Source organism: Grus americana, chromosome 3 (assembly GCF_028858705.1).
Source record: "Grus americana isolate bGruAme1 chromosome 3, bGruAme1.mat, whole genome shotgun sequence".
Lineage (NCBI taxonomy): Eukaryota > Metazoa > Chordata > Aves > Gruiformes > Gruidae > Grus > Grus americana.
The window spans coordinates 102,829,770-102,857,355 of NC_072854.1; the positions used below are offsets into that span (position 1 = coordinate 102,829,770).

General features: G+C 37.4%; 1 protein-coding gene across 1 annotated transcript in view; it reads right to left on the reverse strand.

The window, feature by feature from the left end:
* The window catches only part of USH2A (usherin), a 395,461-nt gene that overhangs the window by 297,017 nt on the left and 70,858 nt on the right, over positions 1-27,586 (reverse strand). The window contains exons 12-19 of the mRNA XM_054821392.1: positions 26,652-27,293; positions 20,824-21,007; positions 15,571-15,734; positions 11,412-11,570; positions 6,839-7,333; positions 4,858-5,130; positions 3,218-3,375; positions 1,810-1,954 (exon numbers count right to left, since the gene is read on the reverse strand). Coding sequence (XP_054677367.1) covers positions 1,810-1,954; positions 3,218-3,375; positions 4,858-5,130; positions 6,839-7,333; positions 11,412-11,570; positions 15,571-15,734; positions 20,824-21,007; positions 26,652-27,293 — 2,220 coding nt within the window. The remainder of the gene's footprint in view (positions 1-1,809; positions 1,955-3,217; positions 3,376-4,857; positions 5,131-6,838; positions 7,334-11,411; positions 11,571-15,570; positions 15,735-20,823; positions 21,008-26,651; positions 27,294-27,586) is intronic.

The following is a 27,586-nucleotide window of genomic DNA, read 5'->3' on the forward strand; positions in this document are numbered from 1 at the left end:
GTATTCTCCTGCTTTGCCTAACGTGAAAGGTCTCTAAGCATTAACAAAACCAGGGAGGAGATGGTCATAAACAAGCTGTCAAGCATAACTAAGCTATTGTTTCGGAATCTTTTAATAAATGTATAAATGCAAACTTGGATCATTTGCAGTAATAAGGTGTGTCGTTTAGGCCATATTTGTTTCCATGGTTATCAGCACAGACTGGAACGCTGTTTCTTGCATGGCTGCTTGGTATGGGATAAAGTCACACTCATACAAGTAGGAAGCACTGTAGATGGTCTGCTTGAAACTTTAAGAGATGGCAGTATGAGGTCAAAACATAAATTTTTAAATCAGCAATTCAACAAGAGAGAAGAATGACAGAACAATCTTTGTCCACTGAAACACAAGACAATATGGTGAATCAAGGAACAAATCATTTGTATTCCACTTGGGAACAAATGGAAAGGCAATTAAATAAATAAGCAGATGAAGAACAGAGGACAGACTAGAGGTAATATCCCAACAGCTTAAATTCCACTTCAGTTCATGTATATAAAACTTCATATTTACTGGCTCTGGGCAACTCCTTATTCCCTGTCTGGAAGCTCCTGTATCTCTTCATCGATTACCCAGAAGAAGTTTGATAGAACTCAGGCAACTCAAACACAGCCCAGGGAGCCTAGGAAAACATTCTGCATAGCAGAAATTTTCAGATTTTTTCCTATGGGAGACCAAATTATATAAGCGAGGTAATTTCAAAGATCATCATCACGACATTCATATGACAACATTACTAATTGCTTAACTGAAAATGCCAATATTGTGAAAGTAATTGATGTGTTTTAAATGCCTATACAAAAGGAAACCACAATGTTAAGTAGTCAGCTCTCTGCAGGTGACCACCAGTATGTCACATAGCACAGACTTTGAGTTTATATTTATAGTATTAGAGCTGTACAGACTACCTCATTCCATGAATTAAAAGACTTGTGAAGCTGATTTTCCTAACAATTTCTCTCTCAAAACCCTCTTGATCCTCTGATGTCTAAGTGACTTCCTGCCAGTCTTTTCTTCAAAGTAAATACAGGCTTTCTCCATCTCTGTTCTGTACTGATGCTTATTTTCCCCTAAATTTGTAGAAAGTACGTTTGAAATCCCTGACATATGTGGTTGAAATTAACTCAAAGACTGAAAATTTAGGATGCACAGGCGCACATATACAGTTTCTTAAGCACTGTTTCTCTAGGAAAGCATGAGGATACATATTTACAAAGCAAAATCTCAGGGGCTAAGTAAACATTTTCAAAACATGAGACCCAACGCATGTACATTGCTTTTGATTTAGACAAACAAATACACTATGTACACGTTAGAGTTTAATACAAAAACCATGCATCTCCTCCTTCACGGGTTAAGCAAGGCATTGGCACAGCACGTGCCTTTTGCATACCTTGCGCAAACATCACGCGCACTAGAAAAACCCAGCAACAAATTAACAACTTCTCAGCATAATAAATGAATGAATGGGCTCAGCCACATCTATGTAGAGTTACCATTTAAACAAACAGGAACAAAAATATACATATCCATAACTTGCAATTGAGAGAGTGGTACACAAATCCTATTGCCATAGTAGCGTACCTTAAACTTTCATTGAAAACATTTTGGGTTTCATCTGTCAAGATAAGCAAATAATAATAAAGCAAGTCACTTTGTATTAATACAACACCTACCCCTGTCACTGTGCATCAAACTACGATCATCCTAATGGTATTCATTAGTAAACTGTGTGTCAGCTTTGCACTTTGAAACAGATTGTTTCCTTACCAGCCGCCAAGGTTTGCCCCATGCCTGGCTCGCTGGTTACACAACCAATTTGATTGCAGAGAGTAACTGTAAAGTTGTACGTTCTGTAAGGTTTTAATCCTGTCGCTATATAGGATAGCTCATGAGCCTCAGCTATATGCAAAACCTGCAAAGCAAGCAGATTGAAAGATGACAGTTGGTTAATAATATTTGCATTCCTATTAATTCATGACATGTTCACTAGTAAGAAACTTGTCTCTGAATTTGCAGATTCCTTCATTTAGATGTGGAAAGACCAACTGAGGGAGAGGATTATTTTGGAGAATCTGAACAAGCTAGGATTTAGGTGATAATGCTTCCCATCACACTGTTTTATGAGCTAATAAGCCAGTTCCTGAGTGGATAAATGAGGAAACAAAGTTATTGCCTCATAAAACTGTGTGGTGGTGCAGTTATCACTACAAACAGTGCAGCTACGATGACGAAGATGACACTATTAATTGGTGAAATCTGACCACCAAGTGACACAATTAGCAGGCATTAGGAGAGAGGGGAATAACTAATACCTACAGACATTTGAATCTGCTTTACTTTAACATTACTTTAAGCTATCAGAGAGAGCGGAACTGAACAAACTCTTCTATTTTAGATAACTTCTTTATGTTTATTTAGATGAAAAATCTTGCAAACCTGTGACCAGAAGCAATTTACATTTAGATATTGTTACAACGGCCCCAGGAGCAATAGTATCCCCACTTCATAGACAAATAAACTGAGGCCCATCTGCGGTACCACTCAAAGAGAAAATCAGCTCTGAAACGAGAAATACAACATCAGAGCACCAGATCCACTCCCATGTTCCGATTCCCCACCATGTTTCTTTGCTCATTCCTCAGCTTTTAGCTTACTACTACTGCCATGATCTTTGTTTGCAAACCCCAGTCACTCACAAGTTACAACAGTATGATTTTAAAATCACATATTTAGACTTTATAAAGTTGGTTTTCTGTGATTTTACATTTCCTCACTTCAAAGATATGTCCATCACCCACAAAGCCAGACAGATACCTTCTTAATGAAAATGCAGATTCCTACAAAACAAAGTGGCTTTAAGCGTATCAGCAAATATAGCATTAATACAGAATCAAGAGAAGCAAAGATCAAGGCAATTTAAATGTTGCTGTTCAATCTCATCCCTCCTAATTTTGAATCTCACCCGCTACTGAAAACAAGTCAGTTCAGGAATACAACTTAAAACCTGAAAGCGTGTAACATTACAGAGCACTCAAACTGATAAGTAAAAAAAGTTAGATCGGAGGATATACGGGAAATCAGAGAAATTATTCATCGCAGCATCAAGGAGGATGTCGGACTTCAATTTATTTTATTGTTACCAGTTAGGAAAAAGTAATGTAACTAACAACAATACCTGGGCAAATGGCGGCAAGAACCTTTGTTCTGTCATCAAACTGATGCTGTATCCCATCACTTCTCCTCTTGCTAAATTATCTTCAGGTTTTTCCCATGACACATTGAGGGAATATGGTGAAAGAGGGAATACTGATGGAGATGGCATGAACACTGGGGCTAAAATGAAATTAATGCAATAATATTAATAAAATAAGTGATCAATGTGTGTAATGCAAGCTTTCTCACTATATTTGTAAAACACTATTTTAGTTCATAATTTTCTTTTTTAACCTTATTTTCAAGTCTGAGGGGAATTTTCAGATTATTTTGATAGCACATTAAAAGTTCTCCTGTTTTCTACTCTGGCCATGAATGCAGAATAAAACTCTGTCCATGCCTTCAAAGAAATACTAATCAGCCTTAAAGTCCTAACCCCTGTAGCAGGTAGGAAAGTACGTATAAATGAAAAAGTCTTGAAGAAAAACTTCATGCAACCTGGGAAAAAACTGATAAAAGCAAAAAGTGTTCAATACTTCAGCATCTTAAAAGCAATTTTGTTTGCTAGGCCAGTTTGAAATTAACATGTCTCTCACTTCTTACAAAACAGTTCCCCTGTCTTCCATAGTAAATCTGTAAAAGGATTGTTTGCACTGCAGTTAAATCCCCACCTGATTACTCTGTAATAATAGGATACCAACTCATAGCACTTCTGCTACGTACAAACAACCACACTAATGGACCTCTTCTCAAATACGATTTAACACTTTTATAACATATAGTATTTAAGAACAGATAAGCACAAAGACTCATTTTGGAAGGGGAATTAGTTTAGCCTGCTGTTTCGCAGGAGCAAATGACTGAGGACATGAAGCTAACAGCAAATAAAAGCATCAGTGATGTAACAGAAGTTTAATTGCAAAATACAGGCTCTATCAGCCTAAACCCCCTTATATTTCTAATGAAAACATTGAAATAAATAACTGTTATTTCAAATAATATGTCAAATGGCAAGCCTTTTTGAAAATCTGAACAGAAGGCTCATAATAAGAGGTGCGAATTGGTTAAACTTCTGAAAAAAATGGTCCATATTACGACACTTGGCCTCCATAAAAGCATATGAAAAGTTTCAAGCACATACTCGTGAAAAGGTAACCCTCTCAAGTTCTTAAAAAAACATGATTTCTAAACAATCAAAGTCTCAGTTCAGGAAAACTCCTTTGAACCTCCTTTCTGAATATATGTACCTTCTTGGATAACGATCCTGATGCACACTAACAATGTTAATACATTGGTGACAAAATCAATCTTTTTTTCGTGTTTTCTTCCTTTAAAGAACATAGAAATAACAACTGGGAAAATAGCGGAGACGTCAAACACTGCTTGGTAGATTTTGCAATCTTACAGCTTTGAAATTTTGGTTTAATTGAAAGGGATTATTTTTTTCAACAATATGATTTTTATGGTGAAGAAAATATTTTTACTTAACATGCTAAGTACTGAGATAATCTGACCTATTTTTAATTAGCTAAAAGCAAAACGAGATTTTTGTCTCTATTTGAATCATTACTAGACACATTTTATTGGAAAAAAAAATTAAGAATGCGTTCCAATTTAGTTTTTCCTTTGGTTTGTATCAAACAAATTCAAACCCATACTTACCAGCCTCTCCTGTTTGTCCTGATATCCACTCTGAAGATATGCTACCTGCCATGTTTACTGCTAGCACATAAAATTCATACTCTGTGAATGGCTCCAGATCAGTGACTGTGGTACTGGTCTGCGGTGGAGCCAGGGCATTTTCATTAGGAGACTCCATAACTGGTTGAGGGCTGAGCCATCCACTGCTTTGGAAAACACGAATTTCGGGAGGCAGAAAGTTCCCAGCTGGTTTTACCTTTTTTCTCATGTAAAGTTCATATCTTATAATTATGCCTAGACAAAAAAGCAAACCAGAAAAATTAGTGTATTTAAACAATTTCTGGAGTTCTACTAAAATACCAGTGCCAGTATATTTAATGAGCTCATGATCAGTCAACATTGCAGAAAATATACCATAAGAAGTTTTCCTCATTTCTGCTATTTTCATCCAAATGCTTGCTTTGGCATGTCTTGCATTACACTGCTTGTTTTCACCTCCATGCAATTTGGGGATTTGAAAAACAAATGGCTTGATTACAGTATGACTTCTACACTGCCCTCACTGGAAGACAGTATCCCAAAGTTCTGATCAAGTGTTACTGGAAATTACTTCAGGCCTCTGATTTTTAAAGGGATATTTAATTTTTTTTTTTTTTGAGTGATAGTTTATTGCTAACCTTTTAGAACATACTGCTGGATAGGAGGGGGGGGGGTGTGTGCGTCAGTTTTCCATCAACGCAAACCTATTATGTAGGCAGGAGGGTCTCACCACTTTGGAGGAAATAAAACCCCTTCAGTATAGTGGTATGAAGTAATACATTATCTAGGTTGGATTGCAGAAGCAGTTTAACTGTAGGAACAGACTGTAAGAAAGCTGGCTGGAGATTTCCCAAATGGAAAAGATAAGAGACACAGGAAAGCCACGAGATAGTTAATTACCGTGTAATGTACATATTTGGGGCTGTATTCATGCACAGAACTGGAGAAGTTGTTTGGGAGAAAGAACTTCTCTCTTTGTCTTTGGAAAGACCAGGAAATCCGACCAGACGTCAAAAGAAATATGACAGTATTGCTTAAATCTGCTCGTGCTGGCAATTACATGCATCTAATGGCTATGCAGTAAACTATGGAGAGTATATGCTACAGGTTGAGGGACAAGTGTTAACAGCAAATATCATGACCTGCATTGTAGGAACTGCCCCTCTAAACACATGCAGGCATTCTTGTGTGGGCATTCTTCCTGTCTAATCTGGTAATAGCTGGCAAATGAGATGTTCCAACAGAAAGCCGAGCTCCCCCTACACAGATGTCCATTTTGAAGAGATCAAAATGCTTGTTTTCTCATGCACAAATATTTGCGCATGTAAGTGCAAGTTCACAAAACTCCATTACACATATATTAAAAGATAAAGTGTTGACCAATAAAATCTGTGGCATCACAAAAGTATCTTACAACAGCTGCGTTCTCAGTTTCAAAAACCTAAAATATTATTACGCAAGTTAGAACAGCAAATCTTGGCAATCACCTAATCCCTAACAAAGTTATACTGGTAATGGAATTAGTTACTACACATGACGGATGGTTTTAAAAACAGATTTCTCTGTTAATTCTTAGATTTTTTTTTTTTTCCCCACAACTGTTATCTGCTTATTTATTTTTTATCAGGCAATATCACCACATCTGTCTGAACTAGGTGATCTGGCAAATTAGGAAAAAATTAATTTTACTGTAAATGTTTAATTATAAATGTGACTTTTTTGCTGCAACAGATGCCATGAAGGGCTAAATCCTGGACCCAACACATTCAGCTGGACTTCTGGACTCCAAAAGAATAAAACAGAGACTCTGAGGATATGTTTAGTGGCAAACAGGCAAATTAAGACAATGCCTTACTTCATTCTCAGTTTCTCACAATAATGAGGATACTCTAAAAAGATTTGAGAAAATGCTGCTTTTTCTTTGCAAACTCTTTGACTTACAAAAGTAAATACCATGTCCTACCATTTGGTTTCTCAGGTGGTGACCATTCCACAGCCAGTTCTGTAGAGCTGAGGGTTTCTATCTTTGGTGGGTGTAGCCCTTCTGGAGGAGCTTGTGCAGTAATTACTGTTACTGGCTGGCTCTTTAAGCAGCCTCCACTAGTACAAGCTTGCACAGAAAAAATATACTTTGTAAATGGAACGAGATTCCAAATCATTGCTGAAGTTCTTAAACCTTCATACTGACCGCAAGGCTGAAGATCAACCAATCTAGTACATGTCAAAATGTATTTCTCTATGGGTCCAGAGTCATTGGAGAGGTTTGTCCAGTAAAGTAAAACAGAGCGGTGACTAACAGGAAAAACAGGGTTTAAATGCAAGCTCCCTGTAGGCATCCCAGATTTCGTTCTGTATGTCACTGAGGCACTTCTTGTAAAGCCATGAACGTTGCTGGCTTGGACGTAATAGGAATAGAAGGTATACGGAGATAACATGGTATCAGTGAAGGTCTGAACATCTAAAACAAACAAGTGAGAAGAAAGTTGTATCAGCCCAACACATTAAAAGTAATCTTAATTTGCATACTCAGTCTTTCCAGCCCTAGTTCAAGATGTAAAATATGTACGTCCATTTGCATGCTCTTCTTGAGACTATTATGAACATTCTAACTTCTCAACTTTTTTTTTTCTTTTTTACAACAGGGGAAAACGCCTTCCCCTTTTCCCTTTATTATCTTCCACTGCACATCAGCATCACTGTAGAAATAACTTTTCCACTTAATTTCTCCTAGTTCCTGCTTTAATCGTGAACAAGATTAATGCAATTATCTTCTTATTCCTCCGTTCTTTGAAATATTTATTTCAAATGTAAATCAGCATCTATATTACTGGATCTGATTTAGGGAAAAAACCCCAAACCATTCTGTAAGTTTTCACACCTTTGGTTTTGGTTCATTTCATAGTGTAAGACCAAATATTTCACCATTCTGTGCTTTTGCTTCCTCACTGCTAAAATAGTGCTTAATAGTTCATTTGTAAAGCATTTGATCTTGGATGAAAAGTGAAACAGAAGTACAAATAATTATTTAAAAAGGTATGTCCAAAGCCTATATTTACCTTCCCCATCCTCTGCTTTCCATTACTTTAGATAGCTTTTTAGCAGCCAAGACCATGAATAGCTCCTGGATGTATACTAGGAGGAGTTACACATCTTAGTCATCAGAGCACAATATGAATTTACGTACAACCATACCACCATACATTGTTTTGCCTTAGGAAATAGTGAACATTGAGTAACGTATTACATGCCAGAGCATGGATACTCTTAAACTTTTTCAAAGCAAATGGAGAGGACACACCTAAATGCTCTCTGTACGTCTGCACTGGCAAGCCAGCCCTGAGTACAAATTAAAGAGGACGACCACAAAATTATTAGTATCACTAGATATTCAACCCTTGACATTGTAGTACAAAAGCAGGAGTGTCAGCCCAGTAATTGCTTACAGTGCTTCAACTACCTGTAGCGATCACAAACTTATCACTGGAGTCCAGCAATAAGGAGACTGGGTAATCTCATCTTCATGCCTTCCAAATCCTAGTACTTCAGGCAAGGTTGGAGAATGGCTCTGCTAGTGGCAGCGACGGTTATTGCGGCATCCTTGTGCATTGGTAGTGAGCAGGCAAGTGATGCAGCAGATTTCAGTCTTGATGGCAAGGTTCTCTTTCTTCTTCAGCTTTCAGCTTAGCATGCCATTCACAACTGTTGCTGCAAGTGCTTGAGTGTACTGTAGAGTTGAGCTTTTTCTGAGCTGCTTGGACACACCTGCCCTGGCTGACGTGCTTCTGGACACAAGGGTGGGTACCAAAGCCAATTTGACAATTGTTAGACAAGACTCTTGCACAGGCTGGCAAGAATCCTCAGAGCAGGAGCATGACGACCAGTTGCTGTGAAGGACACTGGCAAGTGGGAGTTTGCCATGTATCCAGTTTCCAACTTTGTTTCCAGAGAAAAGAATGGGCACAGAGGCAGCGCGAGTCAGCATGCTAGAAACTTGGAAGAGCTGCACTTTATGGGATGATAGGATCCTCATCCTAACAGCCTTCAACTCAAGAGCCACAAAGCAGAAAAAAAAGCACACCCAAAAAACAACCCAGCAAGACTGCCAGCAGTAGCAGCAAGTACCACAAATTATCATAAGATGACAAAACAGGAGTACCCCATGAACTAGATTTTAAGATCTCCCCCCTCAGAACCCAATCCTGACCTAGATCCAGGAACCCACTCCAGAGCCAACAAGTGAGCTAGAACCCGCCCCAGAGGCAACACACTAATCCTGAACCAAGATCTGTTTCAGAAACAGCAAGCAACCTGGAAACCCAGCCTAGAACCAACAAGCAAGCTGGAAATATTATATAGAACCAACAGGTGAGCTAGAACATTATCTAGACCCACCCAGCTAGTAGAATGTAATCTGGGCCTGCCAGGCAAACTAGAACCCGCTCCAGAACCAAGAAGTGAGCTAGAACATGATCTAGAACTGCCTCCCTACCAAGGTTCATACCTGCTCTAGAAACAACTGCATCAATATCACCCCAGCTCTACAAACAACCAACCCCTGAAACAGACCCGGACTCTAAGGCCACAGGTCTAACGTCAGCAGCAAGCACATCACTTTCCCCTCTTCAAGTACGGGGATCAGAGGAGGCAGATCACCCAGAATGCTGAGATTGTCTGCAATAGGAATGTAGGCTAGATAAAATTGGATGAAGCCAGAAGGTTCTACATTCCTCAGGTGAACAAGTCCACCATGCACTTAACTACATTTATAAATAATTAGAACCAGCGTGATTTGGAGTTAGAATCATAAGTAACTTTGGGGGTTTTTTAACATCTTAAAGCAAGTATTTGATTTTATCCTTAAGACAAGGACTGGTATCTCCTGAGCCTCTGGTCTCCCAGAGCAGTTAGGAAAGCATTGTTTTAATCGGACATTCTGCAATACTATCAGCCAGACCATCAGGCTGATTTAGAAAATTATTCTTAATTTTCCTTGGGAAGTTCAATGTTTCTATAAAACTCTCATTTAGTCATAAGATAACGTTCATCCAGTTGCGCTCTTGGGACATTTCATAAGCATTACAAATTCCACACTATAAGAAAAAGTAACATTATCAAAAGTTCTGAGAGCATTAACAATGTATTCTTGATATTCAAACACCAGGAGATGATTTCACATCATTAACTAGGGGAATTGCCAGGAAATGTCAAAAAACATCTTTTGAAACCAAATCTATGTTTTCACAAAATAATGTTTTGTTAATTACAAACATGCTACTGTCTTGTTATACAGCTAAATACATTCAGAATTTTTCACTCTCTACAAAGTATGTAGGTACAGACATGAAATAACATCTTCAACCATGCACTCAGTTTGAAGTGCATTACAGAGCACAAATTCATGACAACAAAGTATAATAGCTTTTCTTTTGAAATTAATTCATATTTTTTATTAAAGTTAGGCTTTTAAACCAAAATAAGGAATTGGAATATTTTCAATTATCTCTCTAAGCTTTTTTTGTAATGTTTCTTTCTTTCCTCTCAATCACTTAATCCCATGCTTACATGGGGTTGCATACCTTTCCTCATGGTAAGTACTACAAGTGTCCAAATTCACAGCATAAGCCACAGAGTGATCAACTGTAACACAGCAGCATGCACCAGAACATAAAAATATCGGGTGCATTCCAAAGGATCTGTCCTTTCACTGAATAATAGTCCTTTTTTATTCCTCCGGGGTACATGCCAATAATTAGACTCAACTTCTGCAAAATATTAATGCTGTATTGGTATGAAAACGCAACAAACTAATGAAGCTGCTAGAACAGAAATCAAACTTCAGCAGTAGTAAACCACACCTGTCTTAAAAAAACCCAAACACTTGTGTGCCATATATACATAAAACCAGTAGCCAAATCCATCTCTTTTTCTTTGATAAGAGGATCGATAGTAGCACAAAATGGCCCTTCCAGCTAGGACAGAACATCAAATCCTTGAGGACTGCCTTCTGAGGATCCCTTGGCAAGCCTCAACATGAGAGAAGTGGTGCTGCTAAAGGCAAATCAGGAGCTACACTGATAGCTTAACAGAAGGTGCTAAAAGTTAGAGACCACAAAAAGCTTTCCTAATCTGTTAACAGTTTAAAACCAAGAAGATGAAAAAAGCGAGTTTAAGCACATTATGGTCTCTTCCATTCACCTTAATTCTTTCTCTGGGACTTTGCCTCTTTTAGATTTTGGAGCCTGTGTGTACTTGCAGGGAATGCTTTTGATAAGTCAAAGTTTTTCAGATTAAAGAGTAAAAAAATTTTGGGTGACTCAGTTTGCTGGATTTTAGACTGGAGTAATTATTTCTTTGAAATAAAAGTAGCAACACAGAAGAGTAACTCACTAAAGGAAAACAGAATAATTTATTCAAAATCACAGGGAATGATAATGATGGAAGCAAGAAATAATTAAGAAAAATTGCACATATATATATAGATATGTACACACACACAAACACAAAATCTTTGATGTTATCTTCCTATAAATGCTTACTATAAGGGTAGTAGTCTTCAGTTGTATAAATTTCAGCCTCATCTCTATACAGCTGGTAAGTAAGCCTGTTAGAATTTGGAGAGTCAGGGGAGCTCCACGAAAGACTGATAACAGAGGAATTGAGAACTTCTCCTGTAGGAGGTGGTTGCTGGAACGGAGCTAAAACATACACGAAAACAGAGGATGTAAAAATTAAGGTAATAAATAATCACACAAATTTAAATAAAAATGCAAGAAACTGGTAAGTTTTCTTCAAAGAAAAACTGTACATTAAACATACAGTCACGCAGGCAAGACATTAACAGACTAAATTGATCCATCCAAATGCTTTCCAACAAAGCTTTTTATCCAAGTACATGAAAAAAATTTATACATGTAAACAAATGACAAATACACTTAACCCCCCATTTTCACCCCCAAATTAAAGCAAGTACACAATAGTTTTCCAAACACTTTTTTTTTTTTTTTTTTAATGTATTTCAAGACCTCTGTAAAACAGGAACATGTTTATCTGGTCACATTATTGAAGTCTATAGCTCAATTATAATTTATTTTTTCCAGAGGATTCATTCCATTTTAGCATAGGTCAGGCATAACTTCCCTCTAATAGAACAGAAATGGAAAGTACAACTAACTACAAATTTCACTGAAGTGTTACAATAAGCCCACTTAATTAAATGACAAAAAACATAAAGGGGCAAATTTTGAAGGTTATTTAGACAATTCACTTCCATTTGTTTCCAATGAAATTTAAATCAATGAGAGCGAGGTGTCTAACATTTTAAGAAATCAGTTTGAGATTCTTATTTACCAAAATACAACTCTGCTATCACCGCCGTTAACTTCGGAAAATGTGCTACTTAATTGCACTTGTATCAATAAAGAGAAAAACAAACCTGAAGTTCACAAGCCAAAAGCCTCACATTTTCAGACAGAGCAGTCAAAGCCCCTCCTATGTGTCTTTTGTAATCCAACTGTATGATCATGGTCCTTTCTAAGATACTGGCTATCACTCAGGAATTAAAGTTTATATGGATATACACACATACATATATACGCATGTGCACATAAACATACAGTTTTACGGTTAGACTTGACGATCTTAAAGGTCTTGTCCAACCTAAATGATTCTATATTTATGTTGCTATTCAAGTCAGAGCATGAGTCCATGTCCTGGGGTGAGATGTCCAGCCAGCCAGCTATACTAAGGAACGCACGACTCTGACCCTGAGTGCACCGTGCATTAATGCAGAACAAGACTGGGCTGTTTTGGCAGTTGGTAATTGCTATAGCTTGAATTAAAAGCAGACTGTGCCATTCCCTACCCTCTTTACCAAGGGAGGGAAAACCAGGGGAGTCTGGATCTAGTGGGAAACATTTTGCTCCAGGAATGAGAATAGCCACACACAGGACAGAAATCAGCATATGGACTAAGCTTCAGTGAGCAGGATCCAGAACCACCCAGTAAGCTTTTCTTGCTTACGTTATAGGAAAATATCAACATTAGAAATGTGGCTTCTTATTAATTCTTTCTCTTTCTGCTAGTTTATAAACTATCATCATCTTCATTACGTGGATACTTGCTTAATATACACAATTCACCAAAAGTTAATTATCAAAATCTGTTCAGCCAAGCTAACAGGAGACAAACAGCAAAGAGTGAAGCTGCAGGCAAAAAATGCCATGAGAACCTCAAGCCACAGAAGCGATAGATGTAGAGACTTACGCCGACATCAGTGGGTACACATTACATCTGGTTTTTAATACAAATTTAAAATGTGAGCTGAAGCTCTTTATTTAGGGTAAGAAAATGAAAAGCCTGTCTCCTACTGCAGTCTCCCAGCCAAGGAATAGCAGAAAATATTTCTAGAGTTCACTGGATTGAACAGAATACAATCGTCATCTCCCGTTAGAAAGCACAGGTTGTTTTGCTGCCATTCTAGAGCTTTTGAGCTCAGCTCAGTAGGAAGTGAATGTGCGTTAAAGCGCCTACAGGAGTAAAGTCTGAGAATCAAAGAAACTAAGTGCTCCTAAATCCCTTTGACATTTTTCAAAGCTTCTTTCCATGTAACACATGCTTACAAGACTTGAGCAATCATACAGATGTACCCACATTACCTTCATTCTCTATGCGGAGCCTCATGCTATTGCATGTTGCTCCATGTTTGCTGTTTTACGTTTTACAACTTATGTTTGCTTCCCTTGGCAAAGACTTATAAGCAGTAATGGTATGGGTCCACAAAATACTGTTGCACTGAAAAATATCTACAGATATCAAGCTAAGTGAAGTTCCATTTCTGTGCAACAAGTTAAAATATTTTGGTATGAATAACCAAAAGACTGCAATTGCTGTATCATTTATGTCCAGAAGAGGACTCCGCTTGTCATTTACAATACTGCCTGATGTATTTTTTTCTAACTAAAATCTATGATATTATTTGTCTATGTCATATTATTATTAATCAATTTTATAGGTGAATTGCCATTGACCTTTATCCAATGTATATCCCAACATAAATAAGTAGGTTGGTTTATGTTTGTAAAGCACTTTGAAGATGAACAGCATCATAAAAGTGCCATGTATTATTATTATTATACATTCAGTTGAAACATCCTAGATTTTTTAAAGAAACAGCAAACCAATCAACTGTCTGCACAATGAATAGACACTATGCATTCTAGAGAAGAGTATGGGAAAACCGAAACAAAACTATATCTAAACACTTCCAAACTCTGAGAAAAAAAAAAAAATCTTTGGAAACAAATCAGTCTCCCTGTTCTATCCCATTTAAAGCACTGTGCATTCTGCAATGCATATTATTTGAACTTTAAACCGATTTAGAGTGAAATACAAACTGGAATCAAAGTGAGAGCTACCTGTCCTTGCAAAGGAACTCTTTGTGCACGCACGTCTTGCAAACGTATAGTGTGTACATATCACAATGATGAATGTCATATAAATACCTATGCAGAATACACAAAGAAATATTTTGTGGAAGGAGGATCCAGAAACATACTGTAGAGATTACCTGGGATTGTCTAACCCTGTGATTCCATTACGCATGGCTACCTGAGCTAAGTCTCACAGTAGGACCACTGTGGCTGTTATTAATTAGGCCTGCTGACAGAAATGACCAATTAGCATCGGCAGAATATGTCATTCAGTGGTTGCGTGACTTTCAAGACTGCGCTGTCAACTGTGTACAGCAGTAAGGCGTGTCACAAAAACATAACACAGCTTTTTCCACAGTTAGCTGAGGTCCTACCCACGCTGTTTGGTGTTGCATGGTATGATGTCCTCAAAGGTCATTTCTGAAAAATGAACTGAAGGCAACTTAAAAATTTAAATTTCCTTATTACATATAATATTTTTCCTCTCCTTTAAAATCCCTGCCAGCTTAAAAACTGTCCAGTGGTGAGCAAATCTGAACATTTAATTTTGTCTACTTATGACACAAATAAAGGTTGAAATTGATTGTGCAATCTCCTCATATTCAAACTCATCGCAAGGGCACAAGTGCAGATGTTCCGTTGCAATGTGTTTCATTACAATTCATGATCTGACTGTCAACATAGCATTAGCCCCACCTCACACACGTCAATTTATGACGCTCTCTTATACGCATCACATATTTTCCCAAACTGACTGAAAAAAAGCCCCAGGAAGACACAGGCAAAGCTACATTGCACTGAGGAACAGATTTTGAATTAATCACCAGGAGCAGGTCTTCAACAGACCGTCTGTTCTTCAGACCTCCTGAAGAAAGGTCTCCTGCCACTTGCTGATGGCAGGAAAGGGGCCTAAGCTGTAAGTTGTACAAATACTATTGTATTCATGTGACTAAAAGATGAACTCTGTGTTGGCCACTACAAAGAGCATGGTGGGAAGTACAAGGGAACTATGGGCCATTACTTCTCCCTTGGGTTAGACTGCAAGCATAAGCCATGTGTATGACACGAAGCATTCTGTACATCTCTCTAGAAAACACTCCTAAGATACTCACAGTGCAAATCACCCAAACTTCAGGGACCAGAAACATGGGGGGAGAAAAGAGTCAAATCCAGTTTTAGTACTGCTGACCTAATTTAATACCCACTAAATCCATAAAAAACCCCATTAATTTGAAAGACATGCTTTTAAGACCTAACATCCACTTACTTTTACTGCAGCCAAATAGGTTGTGGACATCCAAATTACTAGCATCCGGAACACAATTGTCACATTTCAAGCCAGTTACAAATTGTTTACAAACACACTGTCCAGTAACACGATGACAAGTCCCACTAATGGCTCCTGCAGGATGACAATTACAGTGCTGACATCTATAAACAAAAACAAATCAAGGAAGTGATCAAAACACATTAACACTCCAGTTAAGCACAGTAGGGTTTTGTTTAAAAGATTCTCGGGTAACATAATTAAAAAAAAAAAATCATAAACAGTTCATGTATCCTGATTTAAAAAAAAAGTAACTTACAAAAAAGGTGTCCGTTATAAAAATAAACATCTCAATGCCAGAATAATAGTCTAATTTAGAGAAAAACTGCTTAGAATTAAAGAGCTTTTATATATATTGATCCATACACAAACTGAGTAATAATTATGCACTCAGTCCTGCAAGGCTCGCTCACATAACCTTTCTTGCAGAGCTGTAGAGTTCAGTGGTACGTGTAACTGGTTTCATAGGTGCCTGCACAAAATATGCAACCTTCCAACTTAAGAGGAAACTAGGCTTTTGTTGAAAAAGAAATCATTTAATAATTTTTTGTCTACAAAGGCAACTTGAAGTTGAAAAAAATAACACGCTGCGAATAAAGGAGAATGTAGACAAAAATTGGGAGGAAAAAACCCTCAAATTAAAACAGTCAAAGGAAACAAAGGAGCAAAAACATTAATATTGTAACAGAACACACATTTTCTTTGCTGCCTGATGGACAAAATAACTAAAATGAACATTTAATTAAATGTGTAAATTAAATTATTTTTCATTAAAAAGAACAAAAAATTTAAAAGCATTGGTATCACACAAATGCCACATTTCAATTCCGTAAATCTCTCTGGCATCAGTAGAGTACTTTCAGGATTAATTCATACTTTGGCTTTTGCATGTGAAACCTCTCACGATCGACTTGTTTTTCACTCGATATACTATTTCCCCACTGACATTCATTTATAGCAGGGATACCAATGTCAGATTATGCAAATATTCAAAGGCTTGGAACATCTCAAAAGTTAAGCAAAGCAATTTTTTCCTTGCTGCAAATACCTTTATGCTACCCATTGCAACACAGACTGCCAGTATTAGTCATAACAGAAAGTCAACAATGGCAAATAAAGCTTTGTACATTAGATTCTAATTTCACTATATTTTAATTGCTGCAGACTAAGAGTTTTGAAAAACTGTTGTCTGGGAAAAACGTGGGACTGTACAGAGCAGCTAAAACCTACTGGGAAATCTACACTGGGCTCCCCTTGCCCTGAGCTGGCAAAGCCCCATTCTCAGGCATAAGCAACATCAGCCTACAGGGATTCTTAAATTACTCCAGATGCCAGGTCCCAAGATGATGAAGCAGCAAAAAGACCTTGGAGAAGTCCAAAGGAGAGACAGTCGTGCCATGTCCCCTTTGCTAACCCTAAGACTAGAGTTGTTGATTCGTATTTGGCTGATATTTCCTTGGCCAGTTTCACCAGATCTGAGGAAATAGGGGGTAGTGCCTTTACACAAGTTACTTCACCGTTTTTCCAGTCGTCACCATCACCTTGGTCTATCTCTTTCTGGCTACTTGAAGGCAGAAATAAAAGTGAGTTCAGTTATGTATGGTTTAGGTATTGGGTTTTTAAGGCAAGGGAGAGAGGAGGGGAGGGGGAAACTGTTTTCGCATTAGGACACTAAAATTCAGGTCAATAATCAGTGAAATTGACATTAAATGTGACAGATTTTTAAACAAGTTTAAGAAAACTCTTCACATACATTTTCTGCCCATCACAGAGCTCTCTGTATTAGAGTTCCTTTACTCCACAGCAGCTCGTGCTGTGTGATCTCCTGGGTAATCATTCAACACCCTTAAAAAGGCTGATAAAAGCTAAAGCTGCAAAATAAGCTGCAAATTTGTTTTATGGACTAATATCCTTTTGGGAATAAATAAAATACATTCTCTCTTGGAAGCCACTATACTGTAGTTTGCTCTCTTTTACAGTCAAGAGAAAAGGGCAATTTTTTCAAACTGTATTAAGTCTTTTCATCTGTAGACAGTGCATCCAAATCCCCCTTCAAATAGAGGTTTTGTTTAGACTATTTAAATGTCATGACTGAAAAAAATGGTTTAGTTAGAGAAAAAACAAAGTCAGAATTATTTGCTCAGTAAGACAGTACTTTATTATTTCCTAATTTCATTACATGATGATATTTAGTACATATTGGGGGGGGGGGGGGGCTGTATTAACAAAAGTGTCTCAATAGATAAACAGTAAAAGACAAGCTTCTCTTACTGCTCCTGTATATTCCTGCACCTCTTATGAATAGGGGCCCCCCGAGTATTCCCGTTTTCATTATCATTCACACGAGACAATCAAACTCACACGTAGTGGCACAGTAATAGTTTGCAGCGCCTGGCAGGGTGGGGCTGCTTCCTTCTGCTTGAAATAGTTGCATTTTCTTCTAGGAAAAGTGTAGGCTCCCTACCTCCACCTATACTGAATTAGGGTCCTGATCCTGCAAACAACAGCCTACGCCTCATCGTCTTCTGTTCCACAGGATTACACGTTATATTTGTGCATTCACATGCATCATTTTCTTACACTGCAGAACACTAGAACTGGCTTTGTTGTTATGCACAGTTCATGCTTTTCAGTCAAGATTCAGTCAATTAAGCATTTTTTTTTTTAAAGGTAACTAATTCTTTGAAACTTTTAATAATGTAAAATATTTTCAGCATTCTGTTTAAATACTACTTCCTCAAGATACTCTGAGTCAAATATATTTGAGTTTTATTAAAACAGAATTATATATAATCAAGGAAAACAGACTTTTAAAACATGGAAAGAGAAATGTCAGGCCAAGATGAATTGCAATATTGATTTTGTGAGGATAAATGGTTTTTGTAATATTAATATAGAGAAACCTTTATTACATTGACTCTCTAGGTGCAGTTAGAGCCTCTCCAGCAATCTGTTTAAAATCTTCATTTTTCATCCTTATGGGAAAACCTCACTTGCTAAATGGATTTCATAAACAGTAATCTGTCAAGATATATATATATAGATAAACAATTTGTGATGTTCATTGACCAGTTCATTATAGTAAACAATACAGAGGTAAAGCATTTCAAATGCGTACCAATGCCCACAACCATTACAGATCTGTTCAGACCACTGCAAACATCCAGCATCTCTAATTCTTTAATTGCTGAGGGAATTTTCCCGCTTCATAAGCTGAAATGCATTAAAAAATGTGGAGTTCCTGTTTTATCTCAAAAACATCGCAAAACAAATCAGCTTACATATACGTTCCTCCGAGAGCGGGAGAATTTTAAAGCCTCAAATGCTCTGTGTGTCACAACCTTTGCTGCTTTTCTGCTATTGTGCCAAGACAGACATGTCTTTGCCGCTACAGATAGCTCATATCCTTTTCCTTCTGTAACCACAGTGTCCTTATAAGGCACTCGGAGCAAGGATGGTTTAAATGACTTTGCAACTTTACAAAGAAAGAAAAAGCACGTTACTCTCTTTAGGAAGGTATTAACAGTTAAAGAAATGGATTAAAATAGAATAACAACTAAAGAGCCGGATTATCATTTTCAGTGGATCAACGTTTCCATCTGAGGAGCAGAGGTACCTTGTCCAAGTAGATGCTAACCAAAAGGAAGCCAAGCATGCGCAACACAAGTTAATCACGTTAATGTACTGCTGGAGCAGTCTTCAATACTGTCATGAGGATTAAGAAGTATTAAGGCATTAAAGCCAACTCTGATTCAAATTCCAGAACTGTAAAAACTTTCTATCTTTGCAACAAAATCTGGATCTGGATAGTTCTAGATATTTTCTAGGTATTTCCACATTTTGAATCTCTGAAGATAGCTCAAAATGCAGGTAACTCAAGGCCAATATCTAGTTCAGGAAAGCTATTGCTTGACACAGTCACAAACCTCTCCATCACCTGCTAAAACTGAGGGGGGGAATCTATTCCAAGTAACTAAAAAAAAAATCATTAATAATAAGGAAAAGATATTTAAAAGGGAACTTCAGTATTACACAGATTTTATTCCTTACCATTAGAAATGACAGGAAGTGAAAATAGGAAGTCCTTATTCCTACAGATTACTTTTATGGCTATTAGCAGATGCCTCTGTGACCCACAAGAATAAAAAATAATTTTAGAAATCTCCTAATGAGTGACAGTAACATAAAAGTTAAAGTAAAAAATCTGCAGAATAATGTCAAATATATGCAAGACGACACTGATAATTCAATGCCTAAAAGCATATCTACCCCATACTTGCTGGGGGAAAAGAGCATGGGGAGGGGAACGTTATACAGATTTTCCTGCTGTCTGTGGTTTGTTGTTTTTTTAAAGGCAAAACCACTAAATATAACAAAACAATTTAACACCATCAGTCTGCATGAAAATATGATAGCATTAGAGCTGTGCAATCTTTCTGGACAATATTTAAAAGGAAATTGAGATTGTGGGGATTAAGCAAGAAAGATGATGCTGGAAAAGAAAGATAGAGCAATAGTTGGAATAACAATGCACTGCCTATAGATATATTTTCCCCCTTACATTCCAGGAAATATATCCATATAATTTCAGCGTACCTAGAGGCCCCAGGCTACATTAGATAAACAATTTACCCTGTGGCACATAACTAAGTACTGAAAAAGAATACACTGCTTCAGAAAAACAGATTTTTAAGAGGAAAGGTGCTGTATTTCTACTGCTGCTGTTAAAAGAAATTTGGAAAGACAGAGATATCTCAATTTTTACTACTTCCCCCCCCCCCCCCCATCCCATTAAAATGTCTTCCTGAAATCTTCAAAAGCATTCACAGGTTATAAGAATGGCACATTACCTGCATTTTAATAGTCAATGATTAGCACCTCAGAAACCAACACATCTTACTGAAGATGCAGAGAAAATATAGAGAACCAATTACCAAATAGCTATAACATTAGATAGCATTAGCCTTATATAGTTTTCATGTTGTTTCTACCTAAGTCTGTGGCAAAACTATTTTCTTCAGCTCATGGAAGCACAGATGGTTGCATGATGTACCATACGTAAATCAGAGTGCACACATGAATTCAAAGGATTAATGTAACGAGAGCACATCTTTCCATTGTCACTGAAACCTTTTACTATGAGAAAAATGTAATGAGAACGTTATAAGTGACCTGTAAAAAAGAAACACTCACCTCCCTGTGACAGAATCAAATCCAAAATAAAGTTCTTTGCAACGTTCACACGTCTGTCCTGTTACAGAGGCATCTTGGCAAATACATTGGCCAGTTAGTCTATCACAGATCTGATTCACTGAACCAGCTATGTGGCACAGGCATGGCAGACAGCCAGTGACACTGGATGGAGAAAAATAAAAACCTAGAGAAGAAAGGCATTTTCAGAATAGACTCTATGCAAAAAGTGAACATAGTAAGATTATTATTAACCCGTGTATAATCCAGGATGAAACAACAGAACTAAAGCTTAGGAAACACACACATCAACTCAAAGCAATATAGTCTTCCTGCAGAGCTGAGCTTCTAAATCTTCTCATTGGCACTTTGTAAAGCTATTATTCATCCTCCAGTTGCCAACTCTGACTTTTTTATTCTCTCTCTTCAGAGTTTATTTTAGACAGAACAAATGCAAAATAGGGGGAGTACGTTAACATGTCCGTAGGGAAAGTAAAGACCCAAGGACACGAGAGGTACTAATGAGTGCACCGAATGCAGTAGGAACATAAAAAAATAACATGCAAGAGCAGACATTTGTCCTTTCTTGTCTGGGATCTCATCTCTGACAATGGCCAGCTGCAAAACACAAGAAATGCATGTATTTCCCTAAGAAAGTCTTTTAATGTTTCTCAACCAGTGGTTGGCTTAATCCTTGAAACATGAGGCAATTTCTTAGGCAAACTTACATTTGATGAGCATTCCAGGGTCTGTGAAAAATTATATTTTACTCCTCCTCAACATATAGCTTCTATCCTACACAAATATTTTTACAGAAATTAATAAACTGATGAAAAAAAGTTACTTATCTGCTACTTAAAAGCCTTCATTCTGAACCCCGTCCTTCTGTTCCTGTATTATTTCCAATTATGAACTGAACCATTCACTTCACCTTTCCCCACAGTATCTTTGGTATGCTTCTGCTATACTATCTTCCATCCGATTGGCCTCACAAGCAATCTTTATCTATGCAAGTCTCTAACCCATTACTGATAAATACAGTTAGATAGAGTTTGTACACCTCTAATCTGGTCATTGAAGAACTAACCCATTATTCACAGCCTTGCCTGAAATTCCAAAGAGCTTTTAAGCACATTTTTTTAATGATCCTGTACCACTTGCATAATCTGTTTTGCTATCTACGAACTTCTTCCTTTCTTACTAATTTCTTTTCTGTATGCTTGATCAGAAAACAATTGAATTAATGGCATACCAGTAAGAAATATAATTGCATAATTTGCCAAAATTATTTTCTATATTTACCTGATTATTAACAGATATTTCACCGGGGTTCTCACAGAAATTGTTCTGCTTTTTTTTTTGTTTTGTTTTGAGTGGCACAGTTGATTAAAAACGTAGCAACAAGTATGAGTTCTGCAAATGATGGTGGTGACAGCATTAACTGGCACTTGTCAGCTGCAAATACCTATTTTTGAATATCAGTCCTAAGACAGGGCCATTGATAGGAGTTTCTGTCTCTGTCAGCTGGTTAGTATTAATTACTATTGCACGACTTCAATAGAAAACTTTGAACTGTTACTCAGATACGCAGTATTTGCACAGACTTCTCAGACACCCCTCTCTCTCTCCAGTTCAATCAGTTTCTTCTTAGTCATGTTCTCAATGTACCCAATCTTTTTTGCTGTCCGACAACTTTCTGATGTCCTGCTTTATTATAAAGAGTCCCAAATTGTATTGTAACATGTCATATCGCCCAAGGCCTTATTATTTATTTTGTCTTACAAGAGATAGCTTTATATATACACCCCTAGGGTGGTATTCTCTGTCTTCGCAGCAGTGTTGCGCTGTGAGCTCATATCCAAATAGCAGAGGAACTAAACAAATTGAAAACATTAGAATTTTACTGCTCAAATCTTTGTTCAAGTTTAGCCTCTGGTCCTCAGTGAGATAAATCTCAAGTGGACAGTGAAGTGATATCAGTCTCCAGTTAACATACATTCGCATCATAAAAAACCATGCTGTTGGCACTTTATTCCAGAGAGGCCCCGAACTGAGCCACCACAGAGACCGAATAGCTTCAAGTTATTAGTGAGGCAGCATGTATTATCTCATACTGCAGTTGTCTGCGCAGTACAGTGCCCATCCTGTGCATAAATAGAGGAGACCATTTCCCAGCAATGTCACTCTTGAGCACAATGAACGACTCCACTCAAAGAACGTAACAGGCAGATGGGAAACAACTTTAAGCCTGGACTCCTGCAGAAGGTCAAAGCACTTCTTCAGAACCCAGTTTATCGTTGCAGTGAGTGATAAGCACTCAGGCTAAAACAGATCCTTGTTTGCCTGAAATTTTGCATGAAACTAATGTCTAGAAAAGACTATAGTGGGTAAATAAGCACATCTCTAGAAATTCATTTTAGCTGAGCAGGATTGATCACTACAGCATATATTGCTTTTGTCATAGCAGTGAAAGTCATTGTTGTAAAGAATCTATACCTTAATATTAAACATCCTGGCTCTCCTAATGTTGTACCGCCTAAACCACTGCAGAGCAGTGAAAGATTGGGTATGATTTCTTTTTTATAATAATCTTTTAGAAATGCTCTAAAAGTTTAGCTAAGTTGCTGGATACTACCACAATTATTATTTTTTTCAGAAGTAGCAAGTAAAAATTTTTTTAAAAGTAGAAGTGAGGGATAGGAAAATGGAAGAAAGTCCTTCCTCAGCTAATTTATAAGTAAATTAACATGATTAAATTGTAGACAAAAAGAGAAGAGACACTGGATTACAAATTTATACTGTTTGTCATAACAGTTATTATTATTTACTTCCACCACCTAGAATTTGGCAGGAAAGAGTAAGCAACAACTTAATGCAAGCTTAATTTACAGCAAGGTTAGAAGGGCTCATAAAAGTTGCTTTATGAATGATCCACTGTTGTATAATAGAGCCAATTTCCAATTTTAAGACAGCCGCTGCAAATCTCTACAAGATCTACATATATAACTAGTATTATGCTTATTCTTTTTCAGATTTTTTTTTCAATTCAGCCATAACTGATCACATTTGTCAATCAAACATACTCTTCAAAAGGAAGAATGAAAGTCATAGCAAAGTATTCAGCTTCCTTTTTTTTAATCTTACTCTTTCTCCCACTGTATAGCTCATGGAAAGGAAACACCCGAACAATTCCTTAGCACTTTTACATGCTTACCAACTATAGCAGTAATGCTTATTTCTTAATCATAGTCTGCGCTTTGAAATTCACAGTTAACAACACTGACAATGTTGTCACAACATACTTCACATTTTTCTGGCCAGAAAGAGAGGTAGTACGTAGACAAACAGTCAGTATTGGTGCCTGGCCACATAGCCTACACTGCTGGTTTACATCTTTTCTGTACTATGTACTGTTCTGTGAAAAGCTGTAGTCACTGAGTAAAGAATTTACAAAATGCCTTTTTTTTTTTTTTTTTTTTCCCCAGCAGTACATGGCACAAATCCCAGTCAGTGTGGCACCACAGTCCTGGAATGAGGCAGGGACAAACTGTTCACAACTATTTGGGGGCTGGAAAGATCCGTTTTCTATCACTGCAACCTAGGACATCCCAAAAGCAAGTCTATATACAAGGTAAAACTGCTCTTTAATTTGGTTTCATGTTAGAATCAAGTGTTCCTCACTTTGCATACACCATTAGTTTTAAAAAAATTAAATGCACAGAAATCTACCAAAAATGTTACTTATATGAGAACAAACTGGAAGACAGCAGGTCATAGATACAGCCTAATAGATGAAACACATGGCTGAATGCTCTAGAAGGAGATTTTTTTTTTTTATTTTTTTAATTTTTAAATTTAATTTCCTTAAGTTACATCCAGTTTGAATTTTTCTCCACTGGCAACTCTTCCTGCATTAAGATTTTCATAATTTTTGGCAACCTTTCAAATTTTACAAAAGCACACAGATGTGCTACAATAGGATGTTATTTTAAATACCACTAACTATAACAGACTTATAATTACACAGAATAAAAAAAAAAAGGACATATGACCTGTATCCCACTAAGGAAACTTGGACCACAGATTTGAAATGTCCCAACAGCCTAAGAAGTCCTCGGTATGTTTTTAGGGCTCTCAGTTTCAACTAATGAATTGTGTGCTTTTAATTAGGCTGTGTTGGCTACATATATGCTTGGAGTAGGCTTTCTTATCTTTGTCCTAACACAAAGCCATAGGACATGTTTAGAGTACTTGAAACCAGTTAAACTCTTCCATACTTCTACAACTTAATACCAGTATTACTAGCAGGTTATGCTCACCTCTGTTTTACAGAAAACTCTCCCCTTTGGAACATACTAACAAAGAATATTTATATAAATTTTGATTTATTAAATGTCTAAATGAGCTCATACTGGGATCAACATTAAAATGTCCGCGAAAATACCGTAGTATGCTGTGCTACACTAGGAGCAATACGATGCTTTTACAAAGATAAGGACTTACACTTTCACCTGCAGAAAAGAGCTCAGTGTTCAGCACATACATGCTTACACTTATTACTGAGAAAATTTAAAAATCATTCTTACAGCAAGATTTTATTTTTTTTTTAACAGGAACTACTGTGGAAGTATTCCTTTGAGTGCCATGGAAGCTTTTCTACAAACCAGTCTGTTCATACTATCAATTAAACCTTTTTAAACCATTTAGTTCTGCATAAACCCTGGCCTTTCTTTTTCAAGGACAAGGGCGGTCACTGACTCGGGAAGCCTTGACATCACTCCTCTGCCGATCTCTGATTAAGTGGCTGCTGTAGAGGGTTAGCAGGTCAAATAGCACTGGAGGAGGAACTAAGAAAAACAGAATGCTGCCTTATTTATTAGTATATGTACCTAAAATAATTTAAATGGAAGTATTTTTAAAAATACTTAATGGAGGTTAAGCAGCTTTTTTAACCTCTGTTCAAATTATTGAATGGCATATTAAAACCAATGGAGCTATAATGTACCTTTTAATGTGACCTGCTACTTTAATAAATTGCATATGTATTTAACTTGAACTAAATCTATCTGTTTAATATTATTACTAAGGATAGGTTAACATTACCTATAGTTTCACTTTACCCACCTACTCTTTGAAACAAAAACATTAAAATATAACTACAGAGTTTCCCACTTATAATGAACATTTAAACTCTATTTACAGTAATATGGTACAAAATCTTGAATGGATACAGAGCAACTGCAGTATCACCTGCTTGTAGGACTGAACTGTAAGCAGTCTTGTGAAAGCCAGCACATCCTCAACACAGCAAGGCAGGTGAATGCGTTTTAAGCGGCACGTTTGCCAGCTTCATCAAAGTTTAAGCAACCATCTCTGTACCTCCTGCCATGCTCAGCTTTATGCACCAAGTGCCCTTCCTGAAGAGCTTGCACTCTGCCTTCCAAATCCACATTTTGTGTTATGAGGATAGCTGCTGTTCACCTAACTATGCTAGTTTCTCTCTTATTCAGTGAGTGGGCCATGATTATTTGTATATTTTCTCAATATCTAGAAGAACCAGGCCTAACCTTATTTTGGACATGTTGAAACTGCAGTAATAACACAAATTACACAACCTCTGGCAACAGAATAAATATTTGATGGCGATCAGGACATTAATACTTCCTTCTCACTCACACAGTCAGGAAGAAATGGAAAAACAATTAATAACAAGTCAGAGACACGTCAGGCATGAAGCTGTCTAAGTACATATTAAAAACTACAGGAACTATGACGATATTCAACAAAGCAAAACTTACTGTAGCAAAGAGATCGTCTTCCGATTTCCTTACCTGGTTTACACTCATCACACCTCCTCCCCTGACGCTGAGGCAAACAGACACACTGTCCAGAAACGTGGTCACAAACCGTTCCGGCCAGCGTGCCCAGAGCATCGCAGTCACAAGGCTGGCAGCCGAGGAGGTTGCTCACGCTAAGGTTGTACGTATGAAGCACGCACTGATTGCACTGAAGGCCAGTTACACCAGCTTTGCAAGGACACTGTCCTGTTGATTTGTCACAGAGCAGGGCGCCATTCAGTGTACCTGCCTTATCGCAGTTACATGGCAGACAAACAAAGGAACGATTTTCCTGGACTTTGTGGTAGCCATCTAGGCATTCGTCACATTGTCTTCCTCCAACATTTGGTTTACATGCACATTGCCCTGTCTTCTCATTGCACACAGTTCCAGAAAACGACCCTGCAACATTACATTCACAAGCCTTACAACCAGTCACATCCAGCCCATAAAAGTCGTCGATGCAGGTGTCACAGCGAAGCCCTTTCACTCGTTCTTTACAATTGCACTGCCCGGAGAGAGGGTTGCAGAACTGGTTCACTGAGCCGTGGCTGTTGCACCAACAAGGCTCGCATCCATCTTCATTAGAATATCTGAGAGCTTTAAATCCAAAATTGCAACTATCACACCTAAGACCTGGAAAGAGAAAAGGTATTAATAAAAAAAAAAAAAAGCTGAAAAGCTATTCAATTTTTAAAAAGGGTAAGTATACTACACTTGAAAAAAAAAAAAAAGAGAAGGGAAAGGAAAGGACTAACATTCTTCACCAACATAATTAACAGGAATGACGGGGCTGCACAAATCGGTTGAATAACAGTGACATCCCAAAAATTTGTTTACTTTTCCTATTTGTTTCAAAGCGATGCGTTTCTGCTGGCTTCTCATTACAATTTAAGATACTTCTGCAAGAGATTCTTTGTAACTTCTAA